The sequence below is a fragment of the Falco rusticolus genome, chromosome 4 (assembly GCF_015220075.1).
Source record: "Falco rusticolus isolate bFalRus1 chromosome 4, bFalRus1.pri, whole genome shotgun sequence".
In the NCBI taxonomy this organism is placed as follows: domain Eukaryota; kingdom Metazoa; phylum Chordata; class Aves; order Falconiformes; family Falconidae; genus Falco; species Falco rusticolus.
Genome location: NC_051190.1, coordinates 111614704 through 111641640, shown reverse-complemented (window position 1 = coordinate 111641640; position 26937 = coordinate 111614704). Strand labels below are relative to the sequence as shown.

The 26937-nt window shown below is 41.2% G+C and overlaps 1 protein-coding gene across 2 annotated transcripts in view; it reads right to left on the bottom strand.

The window, feature by feature from the left end:
• Positions 1-26937, bottom strand: part of RAPGEF5 (Rap guanine nucleotide exchange factor 5) — a 164774-nt gene that overhangs the window by 122884 nt on the left and 14953 nt on the right. For both annotated transcript variants that reach the window (XM_037383646.1, XM_037383645.1), the window contains exons 2-6: positions 11443-11493; positions 10214-10320; positions 9103-9224; positions 8084-8252; positions 2005-2071 (exon numbers count right to left, since the gene is read on the bottom strand). In XM_037383646.1, the coding sequence (XP_037239543.1) occupies positions 2005-2071; positions 8084-8252; positions 9103-9224; positions 10214-10320; positions 11443-11493 (516 nt within the window). The remainder of the gene's footprint in view (positions 1-2004; positions 2072-8083; positions 8253-9102; positions 9225-10213; positions 10321-11442; positions 11494-26937) is intronic.

Here is a 26937-nt window from a genome sequence, read left to right as displayed (position 1 = left end):
AAAAAGTTTTTGTAATTTTTCTATTTTTTCCTCTTTATGGAACTAAAAATGGAGGATATTGAGGTTCTGAGTTCTTTCATTTTCAGTGAGGAAAAAATGGTAGTGAGCACAAGGAATTTGAATGTAGAAGATATTAAAAATAAAAAACAATTTTAAACCACAAAATTTTCTAATGTCATACAATTTAAATTATTTTTGCATAAGGTTGAGCATACAGAACAACTGGCTTTCAAGAAACACTATAAAATGTCTCCTGTGAAGGCATTTGTCTTAACAAGATATAGCACAAATTCTCCTTCCCTTCCATTTTTCAGCAATTTCAAGATAGTACTTTATTAATTTTACTTAAAATAGCTTTTTAATCTCATGCCTTTTTCATGACAACTTTAACCTGCTTGGTTCACTTTCATCTCTGTATTTTCTCACAAACCTAAAACAGAACTAGCACTACTTCCATGTTTTGCTCATACCATGATTTAGGTGTGACGTTTGCAGAAGCATACAATCGCAGAACGGCTGAGGTAGGAAGGCACCTCTGGAGGTCATCTGATCCAAACCCCTGCTCAAAAGCAGGGTCAGCTAGAGCAGGTTGCTCAGGACCATTTCCAGTTGAGTTCTGAACATCTCCAAGGATAAACACTCCACTACCCCTCTGGGTAACCTGTTCTGCTGTTTCATCACCCTCACAGGAACAAGTTTTTGCTTATGTTTAAGCAGAACTTCTTGAATTAATTTTTTGCCACTGCTTCTTGTCCTGCCACAAGACATCAGCGTGAAGAGCCTGGCTGTCTTCTTTATTCCCTTCCATCAGGTATGTATTCCATACATACACATTGATAAGACCCTCCCATAGCCTTCTGTCCTCCATGCTCAACTGCCAGTTCTCTCAGCCTCTCCTTGTAAGCCAGACACTATACAACCCCGAATGATCATCTTCATGGTCGTTCACATGCGCTCCAGTATGTCCACATTTCTCTTGTACTGGGAATTCAGAACTGGAGCCAACACTCCAGATGTGTCACACCAGTGCTGAGTAGAGGGGAATGATCACCTCCCTTAGCCTAGGGTAACGCTCTTACTAACGCAGCCCAGGAGGTCCTTGGTTTTCTTTGCCACGCTGGCACATTCTTGGCTCATGTTCAACCTGTTGTTCATCGGGACCCCCAGGTCCTTTTCTGCAAAGCTGCTTTTCAGACAGTCAGCCCCTGGCCTGTACAGGAGCACGAGGTTCTTTCTCCCAGATGCAGGACGTTGCATTGCCTTTTGACCCTCATGAGACTCCTATTGGCCCATCTCTCCCACCTGTCAAGGCCCCTCTGAATGGCAGCACACCCATTGGGCATCTCAACCATACCTCCCAGTTTTGCAGCACCTGCAAACTTGCTGGGGGTACACTCTGTGCCATCATATAGATTACACTGGATCAAGTGAATCTAACGTAACCTTCTGAAGTCCTGTCGGTCTGCTTCTTAGAACAATGATCTTACAACAAGATGCACCAAATTCTAGCACAGACAGGATAAGCTGTTGTTTATTACGATGGAGTTTATTGAGGCTAAACCTAGGTGGGAAGCCAGATACCCAGGCTTCCCAGGTGGGTCTCCTCAGAAGCTTACAATAATCTACACCAGGGTTGCTGAGGCCCTTTCTCTCCCTTTGTCCCCCACCCCATCATTGCCTTCACACTGATGTCTACTTGACCAAGAGGATCTGAGTGTAAGCTCCCTGGCAGAAAAATCACCATGATCCTCCAAATTGGTATCTCCTGGGCCATGGATAACATGGATTACAAGAGGGCAGGCTGCAGCAGTCCTTATTTCGACCGATTTTAATAACTGGAATTGCACACTAAGACCTCAGTAAAAGCTTCCGCCTTTCAGAGATAAAAAAGTAGTTTGCATTACAAACATCTGCTCACTAAGACAAAGTCTTTAATTTGAAAGGATCCAAAACATGACAATATTTCAAACATGATCAGTAGAAACTTTGATGCAGTGACCTTACCGCAGAAGTGAGACGAGCAAGAATTTCAGCATTGGTTTCTGCTGTATCTTCTATTTTTTGATCAGGCCTTAAAAAAATAAAAATAAGATTTTATTATTCCTTTCATTCTGTTTCAATATCCTTTGATTCCTAGAAAGCAAGGAACTGTGTAGCCACAGGCACTGATGTAAAAGGGCTTTTGAGATTCCACATCAAATGATGACTGCAATATGACAATAATTAATTGTGTCAGTAACGACAGAGTACACCCTTTGTCCCTTGCTGTCAAGAACTCTTTTGATTGGACTACTGTAAAACAGTGAGAAAATTCTTCAGCTATAAAAATATGATGAAGAACTGAAGAATGCAGGACCCTCTTAGTTCATACTCCATCAACAGAGCAAAGACTTTTCCCTCTGTCCACCAGCCAGCTTTGCTAAGGTGTAAAGCAACACCTATAGAATGCAAGCTCACATAGATAGAAGCATACAACATAAAAATCATTATGTGACACATAAAGTTCGACATCAAAAAAAAACCATGACAATGAAAAGAATACCTGTAAGAAGCCATAAATCGGCAAACTAAAGCAAGGGCTGAGAATATTTCTTAGGTTGCCTTGACAGTTACTCACAAGACAGAGAGACTTAATGTGCCTTTGCAAAAGTGAGGCAGTAGAGGAAGAATCTTCTAGAAACTGTCACAGAAGTCTGACCCACACGGAAAAAGCCAGACAAAAGCTGCTGTGGACAGCAGGGAACAGGACTATGTTTTTCTTTAGAACAGTCTAGTTCCCTCAAACAACTGCAAGCTTTTCAGAAGGTTTATTGACCATCAGAAGACAGATACTAACATGAAAGGGTTATTACTATGGGAAGAAGAAAACAAAAATGCCCTTGAGATCTTTACTGTTCATGGTATTCAAGAAGTATGGTATGCCAGCAAACTGAGCAGACAGGCAAAACTGCAGCTGCTGTAATAAACATAAATCCCAGGTATTAGCAGAAGCTTCTACCTTTAAATTATTTAATTGCTTATATGCCTTGATGTGTTTAGGGAGAGAGCTGATAACATGTCTGGAATATGCATCTGATATATTATGGTTCCTATATCCCATGTCCAAAAGTTTCTTTCCCTGATTAAAAAATAAAGGTCAGAAGGCACATAACACATGAATTCATCTTGGGGCGAGCATATTCAGACCAAAATGGTAATTCAGATTAGAAATCACCATTATTTTCACAACTGCTTTCCTATTCAAAGAAAAATGGGATTTAACGTTTCAAGTATTATAAACAGACCAAAAGAAATAAATGACTGCAGTTTCATTTACAACAACTGATTTATTTCCTTCTCTTTATAATTTGTAAAGAGATTAAAATAACTGAGCTTTTTAGATGCCTGTGTTTCCCTACACAGCTGATCTCTTCTGATCTCTCAGAACCAGGCTAGGACCTGATTCTTCTAAACTGAAGGCAAAAGATAACAGCTCAGTAGACGCAGCCACAGATGCAATTTATAAACCCAGAACAGCATATAGCGTAGCTATTTCCGTCTTGGGCCTTTATCACTTCGTCTTCTATTTAAAACCACTCCCAGTATGCATCTGCATATGAGTATCAAATACTTCTGAAACCATTAATATACTAAAAATTATAGTCAGCACTCCAGTATCAGAGAGGAAGAGTGCATTATGATACCCAGGCTAATGGAAAAAAATAAGATAGAACGGACACTAAGGAACAGAATCAGGACAGATATCAGCCTATTTTTTTTCAAAAGGGGCCAGACAAGACTTATCAGGACTGGTACCGAACAGGAGCTACAAAGCCCAGGCAAACAAGCCTAATGCTTCTACAGCTCAGCGGTTGGTGGGCTCGGTAGCGTGTTAAGCAGAGTAAGATACAAGGATATTCGTCCTAGACCTTCATGAAGGCAAGTCAGGTCCAGCACAATTATTACTGCACACCACATGAAATCAACTACAGTGCTTCCCAACCCGCTGAGGGAGGAAGGGATATGGATACACCCATGGTCCTGCGCCTGCACCTCAACTGCCCAGCGTAGAGCCACTACATATGTCTCTACACTGGCTTTACAATCCACCTACAATGCCAATAAAAGACCCATGGATACCTTAGAGCCGTTTGCATTCAGGAAAAGCTTTCCAGGAACTCCACAAGGCAGTAACTAAATGAATATCCAATCATGGCTATTTACATTAGGAACAAATTACTTCTAAGAATGGTTACTTTTCTGAAATTAATAAAACGTAAATTATTTCAGGACAGAAGGTACAGAATATAATGTAACAGTTTTAAAAAGAATGTCACGAGCAGTGTGGGAGAAATAATAAAAAAAAAACCCCTGTTAACATCTCTTCAAATAATTAAAAAATATTATGGGATACATTTCAATAGTCTAAGTTATCCAATTCATTCTTGAAATATTCACTGAGTCTATCAGTGGTTCTGAGAATTGGGTGTTGCTAAAAACACCTCCATTTACAAAGGAGGAAATAGAAGCACAGCAAGATTAAACACCTGATACAAAGCCATTACAGTCACTGGAAAAGAATTCAGGAGGCATTGGATGAGAGCCTGTTTGCCCAAGGTTGTAAGGAAGTCCATGGCACAGTTTTCAATACAGATATTTAGTTCCCAGGCTATTGCAATGTTCACTTTTTTTCCATTCAAGAAGAGTTGGCTGTGATTAACACAGGGTCTCTAATGACTCTCAGGAGGCCTCTGCATCAGTCCCATCTCATTTGACCAACGTTTAAAGGGGTTCAGTCCTGTGGAATACACGTAACATTACATTTCAGTTTAGTGTGAGCTGCTAAAAATCTGCTATGTAACATCTTGTTTTCCATGATAGCCTCCCACCAATATTATGTTTAATGTAGGGAATTTGCCAAGGCAAAAAGCAACAGGGAGCATTTATTCAGGAACCATAAGCACGTCTCAGGTTTCAGAATGTTATTTTCACTGTAGAAGTTACAATAGAATTATTTGGTAACACTGCTAATACTGACCAGAAACAAATACAAATCCATTAAAAATCTGTATAGCAAGTTGAGTCTGGGCCACATTTATTTAATAGGGTTTCCAGAAGAACTGTTGAAGGAAGTCCCCAGAGCTGCCTCTGCCTACTCAGGTCTACAGACTCCGGGAGAGCAGATCCATGGTGCTCCACAGAGACCCACAGATGCACCCAGCATCCCAGGACCACCAGGAGATGTCCAACACTGCTTTTTGGTGCACAAGCAGACAGTCACTTCTGATTTCATCAAAAGCAGGGAATCTAACTCATAAGGTACAATTCCTCTGTCCCTATATACATACAGAATTAATGCCATCAATACAGACTATGATTTAAAAAAAAGACAGAAATCTTCTTACAAAAATATTAAATTTCAAAAAAAAGATTGTGCTTCCAATGGTATGCAAAACAGCTTATACATTTGAGAAAAGACAAACACTCACTACAAGGAAGAGTTTTTACAATTGCCCTCTTTCTTCATGAAAAAGAGTATATGGGTTTATTTAACCTGCTCAGGTAACTTTAACACCTCATCACATCTATTCCCTTTCAGATTTTGTTTTAGCAGTGTATTAATTTACATCAAGCATGGAGAATTTTGAACCTGGTGTCCTGGTTTCAGCTGGGATAGAGTTAACTTTCTTCTTAGTAGTGGTTACAGTGCTGTGTTTTGGATTAGTACGAGAATAATACTGATTAAATACTGATGTTTTAATTGTTGCTAAGTAATGCTTACTTAAAATCAAGGACTTTTCAGTTTCCCATGCTCTGCCAGTGAGTGGGTGCACAAGAAGCTGGGAGGAAGCAGAGCCAGGGCAGCTGACCTGAATGGCCAAAGGGATATTCCATACGATAGAATGTCATGCTCAGTATATAAACTGGGAGAAGTTGGCCAGGGGCTGCTGACTGCTGCTTGGGGATGGGCTGGGCATCGGTCAGCGGGTGGTGAGCAATTGTATTGTGCATCACTTGGGGTTTTGGGGGTTTTCCTTCAGGTTTTATTGCTCTCTCTTTCTCTCTCCTTTTCATTACAACTGTTGTTATCATCATCATCATCGTTATTATTGTTAATATTATATTTCAATTATTAAATTGTTCTTATCTCAACGCACAAGTTTTACCTTTTCCCTATTCTCCTCCCCATCCCTCTGCTGTGGCGAGGGGGGAGTAAGCAAGCAGCTGTGTGGTACTTAGTTGCCAAGTAAGGTTAAACCATGGCACCTGGAAAAGCCTCCTTTCCCTTTAATATCACACTCCCTTCAGAGTATACCATTATTTAAAATTTGATTCCTTTGATATATATTTTTTTTAAAAAAAAAGCATTCTTACAATCTGACGGGTAAAACCTCCAGAAAATAATTCTTCAGTGACAATGTTCCCAAAAGGAATCCAGCTTTAACTAAAATTTGAATAATGTGAGCAGGAAGGAGCTGTAAATGTACATTAATAAATAATTGTTCAATTTGTGTGACAGGGATCATCCTCCACTAGAAATGACAGTTGCACTGGAATGACAAAACTGCAAAGCAGACTGTAAACTCAAACCTAAAAAGTCTTCAACCCACTTTCCTACCCAGCATCCTTCATGTAACGCATCAATATGACCTTTCTGTTCTTTCTTTTTGATTCCTTTGTACAAGTAGTCATGAACTGCGATAAGTGGTCTGATTTGCAGTGATAATGAGGAAAACCCCAATTCCCACTGAAATCAAGATGAAATTGCCCTGATATTAAAAGGACAGACAAACTGCTTAGCACAAGAGCAGGCTGGAAGACAAGAATTTCTATTTGCAAAAACATTCAAAGTTTTTCTCCCATGTGAGTCATTTGCTTAGAAGATCATGTTCAGTCCCCTGCTGTAGCCAGTTTGGGGTCCTTGTCACTTGGCTACACTCATTAAAGCTGACCTAAGAAATATGCTTCCAAGGGAATCTCCACTCCAGAACTGCCAATTTCTTGTTGGTAAGGGCAGGCAGCAACAGGAGAGGGAATCAAGATCCTGCCCTGAGCAATGAAGAAAAACTATTGAGATTTTTTTTCTACCAGCTCAACATGCCTGAATTTAAGAAGCTGGGCTTGAGACAGCTTAGAGGACTTTGGGCTTTGTGCTCCTTTAAAATATTTCCATTGGACATTTATTTGAGAGTGTGTTTTTAAAATCTAATATGTAGAGAAGGAAAGTTCTTATAGAAGACAGTTTTGTCTTTGACATCAAAGAGAATAAATTCCAGTACTGGCAGAGTAATAGTTCTCCACAGTGTATCACATTTGAGGATTCATCATGCTAGGCATAATGAAAGAATTTAACTCAACTTATCTATCCAGGACAGTTCCTGCAGATTTGCTAAGGCATGAGGGGTCATGAGCCGCCAGACCTCTCATTGACACCTTTTTCATATATTATGGCCTCTCACTGTGACACAAATAACTATGGTTTCCTTCTAGCTGCTCTAAATAGGCAATGTTTAGAGCACAGCTGTACCAGCACAGAGGGTGTGATAAAATCCAATAGTCAGGTGAAAGAGGGGACATATAGGAAGCGAAACTCTTAAAAGGCTTATTCTGAAAAAGGAATAATAATGTGAGACTACAGAGCTCTGGCAAACATGCAGTAGGAAACTAAAAGCAGATGACTGAAGCTACCACATTTCTACCCATCCTCTCTATCCATCTGACAGCTGATCCTGACACAGCACAAAGGCATCTGATCTGCTAGTCAATCAGCTCCACAGCATGCCTGCTGCCAAATTTGTTCCAAACCCTCAAATGTAAGAGACCAGAAATATGATAAAGCCATTTGCCCAGGTAATATAGCAAGATAGAGTCAGCAAGCTAGTGCATAAGAACAACAATATGCAAAAAACGTCAAGTTGAGTGCCTTCGTTTATCTACCTGCACTGACTTTCTCAGATGAAAAGCCTAACTCTACAAAACTTGTCAACTCTGAAAAGAAAGCTGGTTCATTCGCATGGTGTTTGGGGGTCAATAGTGTCATTATAAGCCAGCCATTTACAAAACAGTCAGAAAAAGTTGCAAACAGCTGTACACACACACTTACAGATTACACATGTCAATCCTGGGAGGAGACAAGGGCAGTAGCTGAAGTAGGAGCTTTACTCCATTCTTCCATCCTTCCGCTTTCTCAAATTCACAGAAAAGATAGGTGCATTCATCTGCTGAGAACTGGTAGAAAGCATGACTGTCTTGAAAATAGAGTTGTCTGTCCACTGTTGGAAGAAAGAACATTAGATAGCCTTTAAACCTTTACCATGTAAAGCTGCTGTGCCCCCACCACATTCTTATTGCGCTTGACTTCAATGGTGAGCTGCACCGCCACAATATACTGTCAGCATGCACACACAGAAATCTTCCATAACACCTCACCTTTTCACAAGGAGGACAGTTAAGTGTCTAGCATAGACATGAGGGTGGGGTATCCTCTGAGTTGAGCTGCCTAAGTAGACCCAGCTACAAAAAGTAAACTCTATCAGATTTCCAGAAGTTGGTTACCAGTGTAATGATCACCAACCACATTAGCTAAATTTGGTGGGAAAAATGGGGACAGCCAGGTAGAACCTGGCATCACCATTGTCTCAAGGTGCTGAATCCTCTCCCAATCCATTGTAGTCTGAAACTATGAAAAACCAAGAGAGGAAGAGAAAAATTACTAATAGCTAGAGATGTCGTCTGGTAAAGCCATGATCTGCAGTGACTAAACAGCTGCTGTCCTGTGAAAAACCTAAAAGAGCTTGTGTATTAAAAAAAAAAAAAAAGGCTGGAAAATACATGCATGCTGTCTGCACCCTGGTAACAGGCAATTACATTTGCAAAAGTAAAAGGAAGGAAATTGACTAAAAAAAAAAAAAAGAAAAAGAGAGATAAATCTTTGGTGTTTACTAAATGAAAGGTCACAGATGTGAGCCTACCCAAAAGACAGTAAAATAAACAACTGTCAGGAAAATCGGATTAATCTGCATTTTTTTTACCCTCCTTCCTCTCTCATCAAAACCATGAATTTTTTCCTATGGAGGAGAAACCGATAGCCTTCCTCACGCTGTAAGCACTATCAAGACTGACCTGATAATATAATGCCCATATCCAGGAGAAGCTGCCACACTCCAACTGCTGTAGATCTGCACTTAACAAAAGGGCACTGCTCCAAAAGCCAATCTACAAGTTCGGATCCAACACAGCTTCTCCTGAAAATAAGCAAAACATTGTTTCTTACACTACAGTAATATTAAAGTGCTCTTTTATAATAAAGAGCTATTTTTTAAAGCTATTAAAAGTGACTCGTTTTGTTCAGCAGGGCAAACCCTTTGTCTCATTTACTAGTTTTTGTAATCCTATTCATTTCAAGGGAAGAAATTATTCTGGCAAGTCTCAGGGGATGCCCCTAGTTACAAGAGAACTCGTGTTAAATGAGTAAGTTCCCTTACATACCTAATTCATGTAGCACACTTTACAATATGTAATATTTTTATCAATTTGTGCTGCATACAGACAGTTATCCAAAGATGTGTAAGAGCTAAATAAAATCCAGCTTTTAGCCTCAGAATTTTATTTCCTTTCTGAGCATAGGCATAAGCGATACAGCTACACAATATATGTGTAAGACCTCGAGTGTCCCTCACCTTTCACATTATTAGTTAACTTAACTTTTTAAATCATCCAAAAAAAAGGAGTTACAGCTCTTTCTTAAATACAGATATGAATGAATGCTGCTATAATAGAGACCTGTATATTTTGGCATAACTGAAAAACAGGGGGAAGTATTTGTGCTGTAATGCAGTACAAATAGAAAATCACTTCATTACAGAAATATGACATAAATTACATGCAAAAATCACTGTGTAACTAAATCTCAGGAATCCAATCAATCTGTTTTATAACTCCAGACCAGGGCTGAATCTAATACTCTTCCTTGTCAACAAAATAACAGACAAACACAATTTTGTGTGAAAACATAAGCAATCAGGACACTGCTGTTTTTTGATCGCAGACAAATTAACATAAGAAAAGGTATTGAAATATATGAGATTTTAAAAGATTTTTTTAGAAAATATTTTTGATTCTTATTAACACACACAAAATCTCATTCTTAGAGTTTACCCTTTTGTCAAATCAGGGCATAGACAAATGCAAATAAAACCCATCCAGTTGATTAAAATGAATGATCTCGGGTTACCTGCAAATGCCAGTAAGGTACACCCTGTCTTTAATCAGGTCAGATGCTTGTAGAGTAAAAATATTCCTGAGAGCTCTCCCAGCACAGGAAGAACTTTCTCCATAAATCTGAATAAAAAGAGAAATTGTAAACTGTGACAAACAGGTCACATTTCTGCTGTAGTGAATCTCCTTGCCAGTGCCTACTCCCTCCCTCTGTGCAATGCCTTCCCCCCAGCTAAATGACAAGCAAACGTTCAAAGCCTCATAGGAAATGCACCCCAACTTCTGCCATACCCAGCTGTATCACGGGTTGCAGATGCCTCCACAAACTGGGGTACTTTTACAATTGCTGCCTTACAAAAGCAGAGGTTTTGCTGTCCGTCAGCTTTAACATCGAACAACAGACAAGTTCAAATGAAAACAAGTGTTATTCTAGCAAAACAAAAAGACTATATTAACTGTGGTAAACCCACACAAATATAGTTAAAATTAAACATTATTTCATATGTATTTGAGTTAAATAATTTAACACAAGCCTAATCCACACTGAAACACCTTTTTTTTTACCTTTTTGTTCAGAAACTTTGGAGCTACCCTGTGATAGCTACAGGTCAGTTCATCCATACCTTGCCAGGAGGATCTGGTCCTTCAGACAGGACACACCTCTGACTTCCCCCACACCTAATTTCTACCTTACACCTCAAGGCTTGCAGGACTCAACTACATCTTCCATAAAACTAAGTTCCACCTGGACTCTGTATACCACTCCTTACTGACGAATTTAACTCAGGCTTCTGTTGTGATGTTTCCTCATCATCCCAAAAAAAGATGAGTAACATAAATGACTAACTTGGAAGAAAAGCAATGATGCAGTTTCACCTTCTTTTTTTGTTTGTTTCCTATGTTTAGGAATCTTTCAAGGAATATAAAATTGCCCTGAGACAGGAAAGTCTTGTGACATGCAAAAACAGAGCTCTTAAATACTGCAAAAGCAAGCTTAAATGGTGGTAATAGTTTAAATGGCTCGGAAGTGAAGGCATGTCAGAATTCAAAACAATTCAGTTTGCAAATTTAGTAATAGAAGTAGACAATTTCTAACACACACAAATTATAACTTGTTAACTGGATTTAACTGCAGGCCATATTCACATATGTCTTCAAAGCTATGATTAAGAGGCTGAACCAACACAAAAAGATTCCTAATATGCTGTTTGGTTAAATGGAATTAAAAAGAAGCTTGACAAGTACCTTGTTTGAAGGAGTTTCCAAATAGGGATTTGAAATTCTTCTGGACAGGGTCTGTAAGACAATTTGGTAGATCTTTAGGGTTTTTCCATTTTTTTGTAGGGAAAAAAAAGTAGCAGCAATCTAGTCCATTTAGCTATTGAAATCTAAATAAAAAGAATTTATCAAATCATCTGAGTAGTCTAACTTAAGTCTCCAAATAGTATTTTAACATCAGCAAAAAGATTTGGTAAACTCAGTTCTGTGTTGTTTGCTACATTTATTCTTGATCTGGAAAAGAGACGAGCAATGAGGTGGCAAAGTCTGTAGACAACACACAATTATTTGGGTCAGGAAAGACCAGAAATGACAGTGAAGAATTTCAAGTTAAACCTAAAAAAAACTAGGTGAAAAGACGATGAGGTCAACATTAAAAGCAGCATGCACTAGAGGTAGAAAATGTAATTACACATGCTCTAATACCTCTTAAAGCAAACTTTATCAATTCAGTAAAGACACTTCAGCATCACAGAACACTTCTCAAGGAAGACCTCTCTTATAAATGAAATTCTTAACTGTAGTTAAAAAAAAAAATAGGATAAATGAGGAATAAAATGGTGACCAGTGGGGAGGTAAACTTTGCTGTAATGCAGATCAGCATTATCTTTGCCATGCCACATGCCACACAGCATCTCAAAAAAAGAACGCTTCAGTGTTACAGGGGATTCAGACAATAATAGTAGTAGGAATAATAAGGGATTTGGATACATTTTCATATGAGAAGAGACAGAAGAGACTGTGACTATTTACATTACATAGGAGAGAGTACAGGAGATATAATGTTATTATATAAAATAATGAAATAGCACAGAGAAAAAAACAGACTTTCTGTGTCATGTTTTACGTAACATGAAAATAACTGATCACTCAATGAAATTAGAGAGGACTCCTGTTTGAGGAGATAGAAAAGAAAATTACATCTAACTGTTCACAGCAAGGAAATACAAATGGCAAAACCTTATTGCTGATCAATAAAGATTGGGGATTTAAAGTTATAAAATTAACAGTGAACCAGACCTCTGGAAGGCAAGCAGACAGAATAAACATCTCTACAAGAGCCTGGTTAACTCGCCTCTACTCACCATAATACTGTCATATTTTGTCAATATTAAAAGACAAAACATTGTCTACTCTGATGCTTACTGGCAACTTCTCCTACTAGAAGACACAAATAAACATTGCCTGAAAGAAGTCTGGAAGTGTAACAGAAGACATTGTGCAGGTGCACTGGCAGCACAATGGGAAGATTGTGTGATGCTCCCTCGCATTATTCCAACTTGTAGGCAGTGTAATTAGCTCCTCACTTTGAGAAGGATCCAATTCACACTTGGTATATTGTAATCATAAAAACAAAATCATTCTTCATACCCTGTAAGAATTACAATTACAGCATCCATATCGCAGCAATGCCACCTGCTTTCCCCTCCACCCCTATATTCTTGTTACTGTATTTATAGAAAAGGGAAGTGACAAGGAACAACAGAAGCACTTAACGCTGTTTACCCTTCCACACTCATCACAAACGTTAGGGCAGGTCCACGTGTAACAGTAGCTCCATATGGAAATACTGTAACACAAGAGTTTAATTCCCCTTTTGCATAACCAACAAAGATGCTGCAAGAGCACAACGCTGCCTCAGATCCCACTTGCTTTTCCTCACCAGCACATTACGAACACCTCTGTTCTGCAGCAGCCCTACATACCACCACTTCACTTGGTTTCTGTCCAAGTCTTTCATTCAACAAGCCTCACTCACTGCAGCAGCACAGTCGAAGCTCATACATCGATTTCCCCCCTCCCTGCCCCATTCCCTGGCTGGCACCAACAACATTGTCATCAGCAAGCTAATTCCAGCAATGCCGGTGGGAACTACAGCCGCTGGCATTGCACTGGCCCAGTCCCCAGTGTTCAGAGGATGGCTAAGCCTCAGCCAGGGAAAATACTGCTACTGCAGCTTGCAGTTACATGACAGCACAAGCTTGAACTCAGCAAAAAGGACAAATTTGGTGGCCTTCTACAACAGGGTTACAGCATTGGTAGGTAAGGGAAAAGTGATTGACACCATCTATCTGGACTTGTGCAAAGCATTTCATACTGTCCCACACACATCCTTGCCTCTAAAATGGAGAGTTATGGATTCGATGGACCACTCAGTGGGTACAGAATTGGCTGGATAATTACACTCAAAAGAGCTGCAGTCAACAGCTTGATGGGTGGAGACCAGTGATGAGTGGTGTCCCTCAGGGGTCCAGGACCAGTATTATTTAAATTATTTGTTGGGGTCATGGACAGTTGGATTGAGTGCACCCTCAGCAAGTTTGCAGACGACACCAAGCCAAGTGGTGTGATTTACAATCTAAAGAGGATGTCATCCAGAGAGACCTTGACTCAGGTTGCAGAGATGGGCCTATGTGAACCTCATGAAGTTCAACAAGGCCAAGTGTGACATCCTGCACCTGGGCTGGGGCAATCCCAAACATGGATACAGGCTGGGTGATGAGTGGATTAAGAGCAGCTCTACAGAGAAGGACCTGGGGGTATTGACGGATAAAAACTGAGTATGAGCTGACAATGTGTGCTCACAGCTCAGAAAGCCAATTGCATCCTGGGCTGCATCAAAAGAAGTGTGGCCAGTAGGTCAAAGGAGGTGACTCTCCCCCTCTACCCCACTCTCATGAGACCCTACCTGGAGTACTGCATCCAGCTTTGGGGGCCCCAGCACAGGAAAAGACATGGACCTGCTTGAGTGGGTCTGGAGGAGGGCCACAAAGATGATCAGAGGGCTGGAGCTCCTCCACTATGAAGACAGGGTGAGAGAGCTGGGAACTCTGCCTGGAGCAGAGAAAGCCCTGGGGAGACCTTATAGCAGCCGTCCAGTACCTAAAGGGGGCCTGAAGGAAAGATGGGGAGGAACATTTATAAGGGAGTGTAGTGATAGTGCAAGGGGTAAAGGTTTTAAACTGAAAGAGGATAGATTTAGATTACATATTAGGAAGAAATTGCAAGGAGTCTGCAAAAGGTGAATGAGGCTGAAAAGTAGCTGAGAGAAAAAAAAAAGCTTCAACTTTATCCTTCAGACCACACAGGGCTAGCTCTGGTGCAGGGGAGAGGGAGGAATTCACAGCCCTGGAATGGGAGGAGGGAAGACAGTACAACGGCTTCTGTCAGTGGCACATCAGCCTGGAGCAAGCATTAAACGTTGGAGAGCCCAGAAGAGTACATTGAGCCTGCCACACAGGAATCTACACCCCCAAAATTTCTACAAACATAAGAATATGGAAATTGCATAGGAGAAAATAAAAGTAGAAGTAGAAAATAATCTTTCCTGTTGATAGTAGTGCAGCCTGTGTAATGCTGAAACACTGCAGTTAGGCTGAAATTGACAAAAAATTTTAGGATTATACATCCTAGCTACCAAGGTAGGTCCCCTTTTTTTTTTTTTTCTCCTTTTTAATTTGCCTCAATAAATATTTAGCTACTGAGTGCACCTCAGAGGTTCAGCAGACTCTACTTTGGCTGTTGGAGCAAACTGAGCATTCCCCTTCCAGAGAGAGGAAGAAGAGAGAGTGGATCAGGGGTCCAGGTTTTGTTTGAATACCCCAACCTTTGGGCCCTGTGTAGGGGGAAGCACCACTCCTCCCTAAAGGTATTAGTAAATACAGGCTGCTCCTCCAAAATTATTTTGAGAAGCACACACCAATTCAAAATACATTTGCAAAAAATACTCGTCAGGATGAGCCAAAATGTGCTTTTAAAGCAAATTAATTAGTCACCAAGCAAAAAACCCATCTCTTACGAAAACTACCTTGGAATAGCTATTGCTGCCCACACCAAGTGCTGTTTTCAAGGCGCTGCCACGCCAGCATCTCCCTGTGCCTCTTCACCAGCTTGAGGAGAAGCTTTGCCAAACCATGTGTCAGGAAGGAGATGGGCATGTGGTAGCACTTATGGTCCTGGGATAGGAGACCATATGTGGAGCAGATCCAGAACTCTGGGTGTCCTCCAGAAGGGCTTTCCTATTGTACATGGGCAGGTGTGCACAGGTAGCCTCAGCTTCCCTGCTGGTGATGCAGGAACAAAGAAGCAAGGAGCTGGTGTCTTGGGCTGGGCAATCAGGAGTGTGAAGTATGAATGTGGCACACGGACAGCATCCTAGCTTGGGGACACAACTTGCATGTGACAGGAGAGGACAGCTGGAACAGGTGGCCCAGGAAGTGGTTTTGGAATAGGTCTGCTAGGATTCAAATCTGAATACATCACAGATAATTTAGTCTGAAACTGGGAAATATTATAAAGGAGTTTAGTGTGGTATTTAAAACCACTATAAACCCAGGGAGCAGAGCAATGGTGCTAAAAGAATGGAAGGATCAGAATGAAGTGACCAGCAAGTAATTTAAAACAACCAGGAAAACAGAAAGAAATACTCCTTTACAGTCCATACCAGCCACTCTTTGGCTAACAATTCCAGCTCATGGAATTATTAGCTAAAGAATCAAATAATCCAGCTAGATTTTTAAAAGCAGTAGCTAATTCAATGACTGATACTACTATGCAAGGTCTGTATCTGGGTTTACATTAGTATTGCTTCAACTGGACAAGCATTTTTAAACAAGTTGAGAACCTCTGCCATTATCTAAAGCTAAGCATGCAAAGATATTGATGGTAATATTCCAATATCTGAGCATAAACAGATTTTTGAAAGGTTTGGAAAGAAATTGCCAGACAACAAAGCAAAGTGTACTAATACAGGCACTTTTTGGTCTCCTTTAGAAAGATCAATTTGTATCTTACTGTGAGATGCTGACTTAATTCTTTACTCAGCAAAGTACTGAACTGGCTCCACCGCAGCAACTCCCTATGCATTTACTACAACCTGGTTAATGTTCTAGTCAGGGGCTGAAGATACTATGGAGCATGTTTTCAATCATACCTTTTGGAGATATATTTGAATTTTCTCATTGTTTTTAGGTCTGGGATTTTCCTTTGGCCTCATCCCAACTTCTGAGGATGACTTGTCCACTAGTTTCTCATGCTTTGCCTCCTGCCCAAGCTGTTCCAACAACTGTTGATATTTCTGCCATTGCCAGCACTGCAGTCACAGTAGCATCAGCAACACTCCATACATCTGCTAGCAATTTAATCACCATCATGCTCAGAAAGAAATAAAGCAAGAGTGCTTGGAGCTCCAATTCAAGTGCTTTCCTCAGGTGGGTTTTTAGTACAGTGGTAGCAGTCAGCAACCTGTCTATGCTAGAAGTTACACTTCGACACTAAAGAAGAGGCCATAGAAATTGTAGGACAGTAATAATTTCAAATATGGGATGCAAATGTTTTGCCTTTCTTCTAAGAGCTTATCATATGCCTGTGCAGTTAGCAAGAAAAAAAGAAGTCAAAATGTGTTAAAAATAGGGAAGTGAAAAATTTTTTTTATTAATCAAGAGTATTCCTTTTTCTAAATCTTTTACAGTGGGATTTACGTTAAAACTAAAAGGAACAAGAAAAGGCAGGATCAGGGCTCTTCCTGCACCCCAGTAAATTGTTTAAGATTCCCCTCCAAGTTTTTCAAATAATCAGGTTTTTAACTGGTTGCATTACCAAAAATTGAGCATAATGTCATGAAAATTTACCTGTTTTCAGTTTACAACACGGTCACCAATATTTCTCTGTTTGATCAAGGCTTGATTTGCAAACTTGACCATGATCGGCTCTATGCTGCTGAACAGTTCTAGGAACATTTTTGTGTACAAATACATGAAAAAACAACTGTTCATAGTTTCAGGGCACTATCACTGTGCCCCTAAAGAATTCAGCATAGTACTTGTGCATTCCAAATTGGATTACTCAGTATACTTAAATTAAGCAAATGCTTCAGTGTTGTGCTCTGTCAGGGCTTATTCCCTAAATATAAATAGCCTGAAAAAAAATCATCTCATTTTGAAATGCACATCGTGTAGCACAGACTACCTGGTAATGAGATCATTTCTATTCCCCGACAGGGGGATTTCTGTAACTACTCAACACCTGAATCCTAAATTGGCTAATGTGACCACAAAGGAAATTATATATTCAGACAGCTTTCCAACAAGCATTTAAGCACCCAAGCCCAAAACACACTTTCACCAGTATTCATGTTGGAAACTTCTCACGTTCCAACCATGAGAGACAGAGTACGGAAAAGGATCACAAATACAGCTGAATCCAAATTCACTCTCAAAAACAATCATCCATTTGTGCTTTTCTCTCTTTACTGATCACTCAACACTAACAATACAGTGGCTCAGGAAAAATTAAAAAAATCCACCAGAGGTATTTACTTAATTTCCCTCAGGCTTCTGTCCCGCTCCATGCAGAAATCAAAAAGTAATTATTTTTGTCCTAGACAGATTTCTTTCTCTCATTACAAACCATGACAATGATAATGCTGTAACAGAAACTACTGCAACTGTTAGACTGATGGAACCCTGTGGGTTTTTTCTTCAGAAAGATTTGCCAGAGTTGCTGAAAGCAAGCAGCAACAACAATTAAGAGAGTTTCCACTCCAGCCCCGATCTGAACACGAATCCTGCAACAACAGGGCTATACCTGTCCAGCACACCCTCCTCAACCTGAAACACAAGAAGGCAGCAATTTCTGCAGGAGTAAATGCTCATTTATTCCCAGTGCTTACTCATGCCCAGCAAGGAGCGGGGGAAGGGAGAGAAAATTACTGAACAGTTTGGCTTATCACTTTGCTACCTTCAAATTTTTGCATTTTGTATTATAGAAGGTTTAAGCAGAAATAAGACATGGGTGCCGTGTTTAGTAGGTGAAATGCTGCCATTGTAGCATTTCAGGGTGGCTGGATATAGGGAGTGTTGTCATGAATCCAAATCCGTTTCCATGTGGCAGCAGATTTTTCCTCATGGTTGCTAAGGCACAGCAAGGAGAGTTGGTTGGAAAGCTAGCTGACTTTCAGCAGATATCATTCATATGAAACCATAGAATACGCCTGACTTTCTGCCAAATAATATTCATAACAACCAACCTTCTCCCACTGCTCCTCTTGAAATCTGCTGTCAGAAATCATGGATAACAAAGAACAACCAGTGGAACAGTTCTCTCCATTAATATTTATTTAGGATTCAATATAAAACTATTATAAAGAATCATTTATAAATAATCTTCTTTATAAAGGAAAGATTTTTCCCTGATCATCTTAAACGTCGTATACTTAGGTGTAGCACAAAAAGGTCAAAAAGCTGTAAAAAGAGAAACCTGCATTCAGCAGAGCTTGCAGTGTAGGGTTCTCAGGTGAGCCTGCAAAGCCCTCTGGAGAAACCCAAATGGGTCATTACGGAAGGAAACTGAAGAGTGTATTCCTGCCTGTTCTTTGTATAAAAAGAACCTGCAAAATAAGTTAGTTTCAAAAAGGGATACCCACAACTCATGGTTCATTCTTACCTCTCCCAAAACAGAAAGGGATCTGCAAAGAAAATGGCTGCTTTAACAACAAGCAGTGCTCTTTAGGTTTAAACAATTATTTCTGAGACAATGACGGTCAGGAAAGCAATGCATTTAGAAGCATTTCTGTATTTTCCAGTACCTACCAAACTAAATACGGATGAATGGGTTTACGCTTCAAAAAACCCTCTTAGTTAACCTGGCATAATATTAAAGTCTCCATAGCCTGGCAAGAAGGGTAATTTAGTGCACAAGAGCAAATTTTGTTTGCAATGCCCTTTTCTTTACCCAAAAGAAGGTAAGTATAGAAAACAGTATCAGAGAAGACAATATGACAGGACTGGCTGGTTGCTCTCCTCCCTCTTCCCCAGACCTACCAAAGAAACACCCTGGTAGAAAATCCCTGGATAAATCCAGCTTCAGGAACACAATACCACAGGCCCAAACCTCCTCTGTCTGTATCTTGCCCCTCAAGCAAAACTGTGACATCCTGACACAAAAGACAACTCAGTTTGAGAGAAAGCTGATGTTACTCCAGTCTACAAAAAGGGCAAGAAGGAGAACCCAGGAAACTATGGGCTGGTCAGCCTCACCTCCATCCCTGGAAAGGTGATGGAACAGCTCATCCTGGAGGTCAGCTCCAAGCACGTGGAGAAAAAGAAGGTCACCAGGAACAGTCAACGTGGATTGACCAAGGGGAAGCCATGCCTGGCAACCTGACAGCCTCCTACGGCGGAATGACTGGCTGGGTCGATGAGGGGAGCGGTGGATGGTGCCTACCTTGACCTCAGCCAGGCTCTTGACACCGTCCCCCACCAGAGCCCCCGGGCAAGCTCAGGAGCGTGGGTCAGGCGGGTGGGCAGTGATGGGCTGAGCGCGGGCTGAGGGCAGAGCTCAGGGGCTGCGACCAGCGGCGCAGAGCCCAGCCGGGGGCCTGTAGCCAGCGCTGTGCCCCAGGTCAGCGCTGGGTCCCGTCCTGTTCAGCTGGGTCATCGGTGACCTGAGGGGACGGGGCGCAGCCTCGGCAGCTCTCCCGATGGCACAAACTGGGAGGAACCGCCGGGACACCAGCAGGCCGTGCTGCCCTCAGCGAGGCCTGGGCAGGCTGGAGAGCCGGGGGGAGGGGACCTCATGGGGTCCCACAGGGGCCAGCGCGGGGTCCTGCCCTGGGGAGGGACAGCCCCTGCGCCGGCACAGGCTGGGGGTGGGCTGCTGGGGGGCAGCTCTGCGGGGAAGGGCCGGGCGGTGCTGGGGGACAGCCGGTTGCCCGCGGGCCAGCGGTGGCCCTGTGGCCGAGAAGGCGGGTGGGAGCCTGGGGCGCGTTAGGGGCAGCGTGGCCAGCGGGTGCAGGGAGCTGATCCTGCCCCTCTGCTCGGGCTGGTGAGGCCCATCGGGAGTGCTGGGCCCAGCGCTGGGCTCCCCAGTCACGGGAGACGGGGAGCTGCTGGGGAGGGCCCAGCGGGGGCTGCGGAGCTGGTGAGGGGCCTGGAGCACCTCCCTGGTGAGGAGAGGCTGGCAGAGCTGGGGCTGTGTAGCTGGAGAGGAGAAGGCTGAGGGGGGATCTCATCAATGTAATCAGTTATCTTAAGGGTGAGTGTCAAGAGGATGGGATCAGTGACAGGACAAGGGGCAATGGGCATAAACTGCAACATGAGATGTTCCATCTGAATATGAGGAACATCTTTACTCTGACAATGACAGAGAACTGGCACAGGCTGCCTGGAGAGGTTGTGGCATCTCCTCTGGAGACATTCAAAACTCGCCTGGACACGGCTGTGCAACCTGCTCTGGGTGAGCCTGCTTTAGCAGGGGCTTGGACTAGATGATCTCCAGAGGTCCCTTCCAACCCCGACCGTTCTGTTATTCTGTGAAAGAGAGGAGTGGTGAACTGGCAGAGGGGGATGCCTGGGTTAGAGAAACTTTATATTCCTAAAAAAAAAAAAAAAAAGAAACAGCTACACTCTTGCTAATGGTGCATCTCCACCACAGTGAAGGACCATAAAACATGGCTGCTGACAAGCAGGTCATGTCCTTTCTCCATCTCCTGCTTCATCTTCCCATCCCCACCAGTCTTTTGCTTCGTGCTTCCATGCATGTCTGTGAAGCGATATCCTGAATCGAGCTGAAGGACTGGTAGCTTCAAACTGGCTTGTTAAATAATGGCTTATTTTAACCCAGGTTATTTCCCTCCACCAGGTCACTGGGGAGCCATGCAAACATGATCGCTAGCAAGATGGGTGGCAGGGGCACAGGCAAAAGCAGTGGGACATGGAGGGCGGCAGGAAGGGAGAGCTGTGCTCAGAGGAAGCACTTGTTTATGTTAAATTAAAACTATCCAAGGAATGATGGCATAAAACACGCCTAATAAATCCTCAATGTCTCTGCTCTGTCAACATAAAAAGGAAGTTAACTATGCCCACAAAAACTGACAAGACAAAATTCAAAGGTGTCAGTAATGGGGAACTTCACCTCCCACCTTCATGTTCACATAAGTACATCAATTAACTCCATAGATCAACTGTAATCTGCATGGGCTACAGCTGTAGTGTGCAATGTAGAAACAGAGCTTAAACAATTTTTATCTTCTCTTTCTTATAAAACATTATGGACATTTTCAACCTATATGTTAATACAATGCTTGCAATGAAAGTTCATTAACTATGAAAAGAAGAATCAGAATTTTACTGCTTTTTATCATGCTTTACATAACATTAAAATATGCAGAGTACATTTAATTGACTATTCATGCTCCTTCATTAACTTAACTTTATGGCAGCATTTGCGCTCTAGCTTGGCATTTCAGCCGTACCTTTTCTAATGCTACCTTAAAAGCTTCCTAGTGCACTTCACTCTTCCTGGCTGTCAGCAACATTTCACAGGGAAGCAGCATCCTCACTTTTTTTCAGTACAAAATAGGCACTATACAGACTCCCACCACAAAAAAATCAGCAATATTGCTGCATTTATTTCTCTTTCAATCTCAGCATCTAATAAATAGATTATGGTCTTTGTAATCTACCATCATGTTCCTGCCCATCAGCATCTGGTTTAGTTTTCATCTGGAGGGTAGCACACAGGAGCAGATGGGTGTGTTTTTTTAGTGTACAATGTTTTAGGCAACAATTAATATTTCTAATGATGCAAATTATAAGTTAATAATGCATTATTTGAAACTTCCAAAAGAATGCACACTGGATATTTCACACTATAATTTAAAAGATGTTCCAGTGACAGGTTACCATTTCTTTTCAGATAGATCTAAATGAAGACATCAACAAAACAGTAAAAAGAGAAGTCAGAAGTAGGAAAATATGGATTGTCTGCATACTTAAAAGCTTTTCAAAGTACCTCTGTTGGCACATTTCTTTCGTTGCCAGCTAAATACCTTCTCATGACACATTCCAAAAAAAAAAAGAAATCAGCATGGCACATCAACTTGGCAAAGACATTCTGCAAGCCGGGCAGCCTGACTCACAAGCATGCATTAGTAAAAAGAAATTCAATGAGAAAATCATGTGTCAGACACAAGAACTAATGCCCAGGCTGTGCAGTCTCCTTCCTGGAGTTTTCATAGCTTGACCAGACAAGGCCCTGCACAACTGCTCTGGCTTTGAAGTTAGCCCTGCTCAGACCAGGGGCTGGACCGGACAACCTCTGGGAGGTCCCTTCGAACCCAAAGTATTCTGTAATTCTCTCCTGCTCCATCACTCCCAGACACAATTTTATTCTGCTCTTCCTAGCAGCTGCATCAAGCATGGCAGAGAAAGTCTGTGGATCTGCAGAGCAACCAGAAACACTTTTCTAGATGCACCCTGTGTTTAAAAAAGGCTCTTAAAATCACATATTTCCAAGTTAGCCTTTCACCAAAACTCCTCCCCATCACACTACCCGATGTGCCAGGTCTCAGCTGCTGAGGAGCAGATGTACCTCTGCTGTCAATATTACTGCCATATTATTACCAGTTAATACTGGTGCCAGAACTCAGCCTTCAGGAAGCCACATTCTTCAAAGATTAAACATCATAAAAATTTTAAAGCAGACAATCAATGAAACAAATGATGCATGTCACCTGTCACTACCAACCAGCCATCATGTAGATGTAAGTTCAAATGCTCCCTCCCAGGCAAAATCAGCATGGTTAGGTCCTTTATTTCCCCTAGTACAGGCGCAGGAGCCTTCCTGTGAACTGACCCCGCTGCAAAGATGCTCACCTCTGCCACAAGAATCGTTAACAAGCAGCAGAAGGAAAAAAAATATCCAATATTGCTGCAGCTATATTAGTGAACCAGATGCAGAAACAAAACTACAAATATCAGCAAATATTCAGGAGATCAGCTACGAACGATGCTGACAATATACAGCTAACATTGTCAATATAAATTACATATTATTGAATAAGAAAATCTATTAAAATCTTAATTTATTCAGAAGACATTTGCAAATAAAGAACACATTTTATAGGTTTTGATACCTACAGTATATTTAATGTTTCAAGTACAAAAAGACAAAGTTAAAATTCAGTGCTTTGATTACGATTTATGAAAATACCTCACAGTAAATTGCATCAGTTTAGTTTACTATTTGAAAAATGCCTATGTTTCTGGCAACCGTTTTTTAGTTTGTTGGTTTTTTTCGGTTGGATTTTTGTTTGGTTGGGGTTTTTTTGCATGAGCTGCTCACAAACAGTCCATGAATTGCTTTACAAGCATGCAAAGGTATGTTTTTAATGTCCCTGCTGTCAGATAACTCCACTTTTACCACTGCCGGCAGAAAAGGTGGGTCACCCAGTAATTTTCCAAACCTTATTCCTAGAAGTAGACCACAATTATTCCCTTCAGGTACAAGACATTGAAATTCTTTACTCTGTTTCTGAGAAACTGATTTTCTGATTTTGCAGAGACCAACTGACCTACTGGACAAAGCACAGATTTTGTACCTCAACTTTACTCCTAAATCTGGTGTGGTCGCAACCTTCAGCAAGTCGTTTCCCTTCCCACGCGATGGGAATGACCATGACGGCTCTGCGAAGTGCTTTGAGGTCTACAGGTAAAAATCAGCTACCAGCTAAGGGCTATAAGCACCCAAGTTCTCTGCCACGTAGCCAGGATAGCCCCATTCCAAGTTCAAATATCTATAGGACATTTAAAACGTGAAATATCATATAAAATATGATAAATTCATTAATAAATCATGAATGAACCTGGCGACTTTTGTTGTTTCCAAGGTTTTCAAAGTGTGGGAGCAGTCTCCAAGCTGGGTGAACAAGCTCTGGTTAAAGAAGCTTGTATTACAACCTTACCAGTTTGAGAATCTGCAGCGCTGCTGTTTGTATTGGCAGCACTCCGTTACGTGACCTCTTGGGGACAATATAAATTTCACTGACAGTAGCTCTTGGCACAAGGCAGTGCCAACCTACTATGGACTGGATAGTGGGAGTTCTTAACCACTCCAGAAGAACAGCTGTAATTTACTTTTCTGTAGAAAAACTATTAAAAGTTTAACTGTTTTAGTTTCATGAAGCAGTCGAGGCCTCAGCGCACAGAGAGCTTAAAAAGCACTCAACAGGCAAGCAAAGAAAAGAGCGCGTTCCCTTGGATTGCACAAGCAATTCCTTGGCAAAGTAGATCCAGAAACTCCTGACCTGCCCTCAGCAGAGCCTCAGCACTACTTGGAGCTCTGCTACGGGCACCTTCAAACACTCTGCAGAATGGGATCACACTAAGCCTGATAACATCTTTCTTTTTGTGTGCTTGAAAACCTTTGGTCTGGCTGTTGAATCAGGAACAAATGAAAACTAAAGTGCACTCCACGTCCAAAGAGAGGTTTGTTACCTTTGAGTTGAGGAGGGAATTGAAAACAAGGCAGTTCAAAAGTCTCTACCAGTGTGCCAGAAACCACCGCATGCCTATCATTCAATCCTGATCACTTAGCACACAGAGTAACATGGGAAGCAGTGTGCAATAACCGTTAGATATGAAATAGGATTAGAACACAGACAGGAGTTTGGCATATACAACCAACCACTAAAAGCAGCTTAGGTAAATTTAGCCTTCACTAGACTGAGAAGTTACAGAACCAGAAAGTATCACAGATGCAAGACACAGATGAGCCTTGTAAATCTTTGGACGTGGAAAAACAGCTCAAGTGCCAAGTACCGAACACATAAAAGTTTGACTTAGTACAATAAGAACATAACCAAATAATATAAATGACATATCTTATGCACATTAAGCTGTTCAGAAAGTAAAAGATGTGCTCAGCACCCCCAAGGTCAGAGAAAGAGTTCAGCCAGCTTTAGATAGGAACCTCCTTCATGTTCAAGAAAAGAAGAACACAGTCTTTGAAGTTAGGCAAGACTTGCACCCTGAAGAGGCAGATTTCCTTACTGATATTCTTTACCCTTAAATATATTACCTGCCTTTCTTCTGATATATATCTTTACTTTCATTCTTTGTTCATCTAACAAACATTTGTACACATTTGATATCACTAAAGTACACAGATATGTCACAATGCTGCATTATTCTGAATTTACATGCTGTAAATTTACTCACTTAACTCGGTTAACTCTACATGTCCTTATTCCTACTGCTGTGGATGTTTGATCCCTCTGTGTGAGGGCTGGGGGTTTCTTTACCTCTTGAAATTTTCCAGCTGGTTCCAGGGAGTTTTCTCATGTTGGTCTTCAGTTTTGAAGGGTAGGACTTCGCTCCAACAAGAGAAATTTGAAAATGTCATTAATAGAACTGGTCCTTACAAGGATGCTCTGCATTCATCATTTATTTTTCAGAAAACATGGGCGAGATAAGACATGGCCTGCACAGGTGATTCCTGCACCTCCCCTCAGGCTTAGAATACAGATGTGCAAACTCATTTTAAGCAAAAAGCCACAAAATTTTACAAGCTACTCTCGTGAGATTAATACTCTCTGTGATGATAACCCATGCAAATTCATAGAAAAAGGAAGTATTAAGCTGTGTTGCACTAAATCTTTTGTGAAGAAAGTATATATGAAAAAAACTATTTTAGGCAGCCTAACTAAATAAACAAACAACAAACCTTCCTTCAATTTGTCCCACATCAGTCTCTTGTCCCACGTGAGGTCACTAATCCTTATAATTTCCCAGCCCTCAGAAAAAAAAAAACTCCAGCAAAAGTTGACATGGCATTTAAAGCATAAAGTTTTGTTCCTTGTATGCATCAGGAGGCCTTTAAAGAGTTAAAAAGGCACAGTTCCTTTTTCCTTTACAAGGCAGGTACTATTCTTTCAACAGGAAAAAAAAACCAATCACATTTTGAGTCAAAGGATTAGAAGGCTTTTCTGGTTTTACATCCGATTAAATTATCTGAATGAATTAACCTTTAATTGCATTTGCAACTATTATCTAGTTTTGCATCCCAACAGAAGTCCCACCATATGATGTCTATATCCTAGTTAATCTTATTCCCATATTCAAAGGCATATGCACACACACACACAAAGAAGCACTAGTCTAAATTAGCATGCAAAATGTGTGCAGTGGAAAAAAAGAAGTCCATAGTATTACAGCAGTGCAGGGATCTGAGGTGAATTGTATATTATGAAGTTGAACATATATGCCTGCATAAGATGTATCTCTTGACACTGAGAATGAACTTGCTATGATTTTAACAAGCTCTCTGTACATCAGGTGCTGTAAGGAAGATTACTCCTCCAGAGGAACTGTTTGAGGGTTGTCTCACCATCCACCTGATATGGGGATAGTCCAGAAAATATGTATCAGAAGATCACGGTAAGGGTTTAACTGTAGTTGGCACAGTCTAGTGAAACCCTATGAAGCATCTATCCTATTCAACTGTTTATAAGCTTTTATTTTAAAACTGAGGTCTTTTGGTTTTAAAGTTGGGGATGACTTTTTTTAAGGCTGTTTCAATACGTACATGAGGCAGTAACTACAGCCCACATCTGCAGAATCTGAAATAAACCCAGACGAGTACCTCACCCCTCACTGAAGACAGCAGTGGTAGCACTATAGCTAA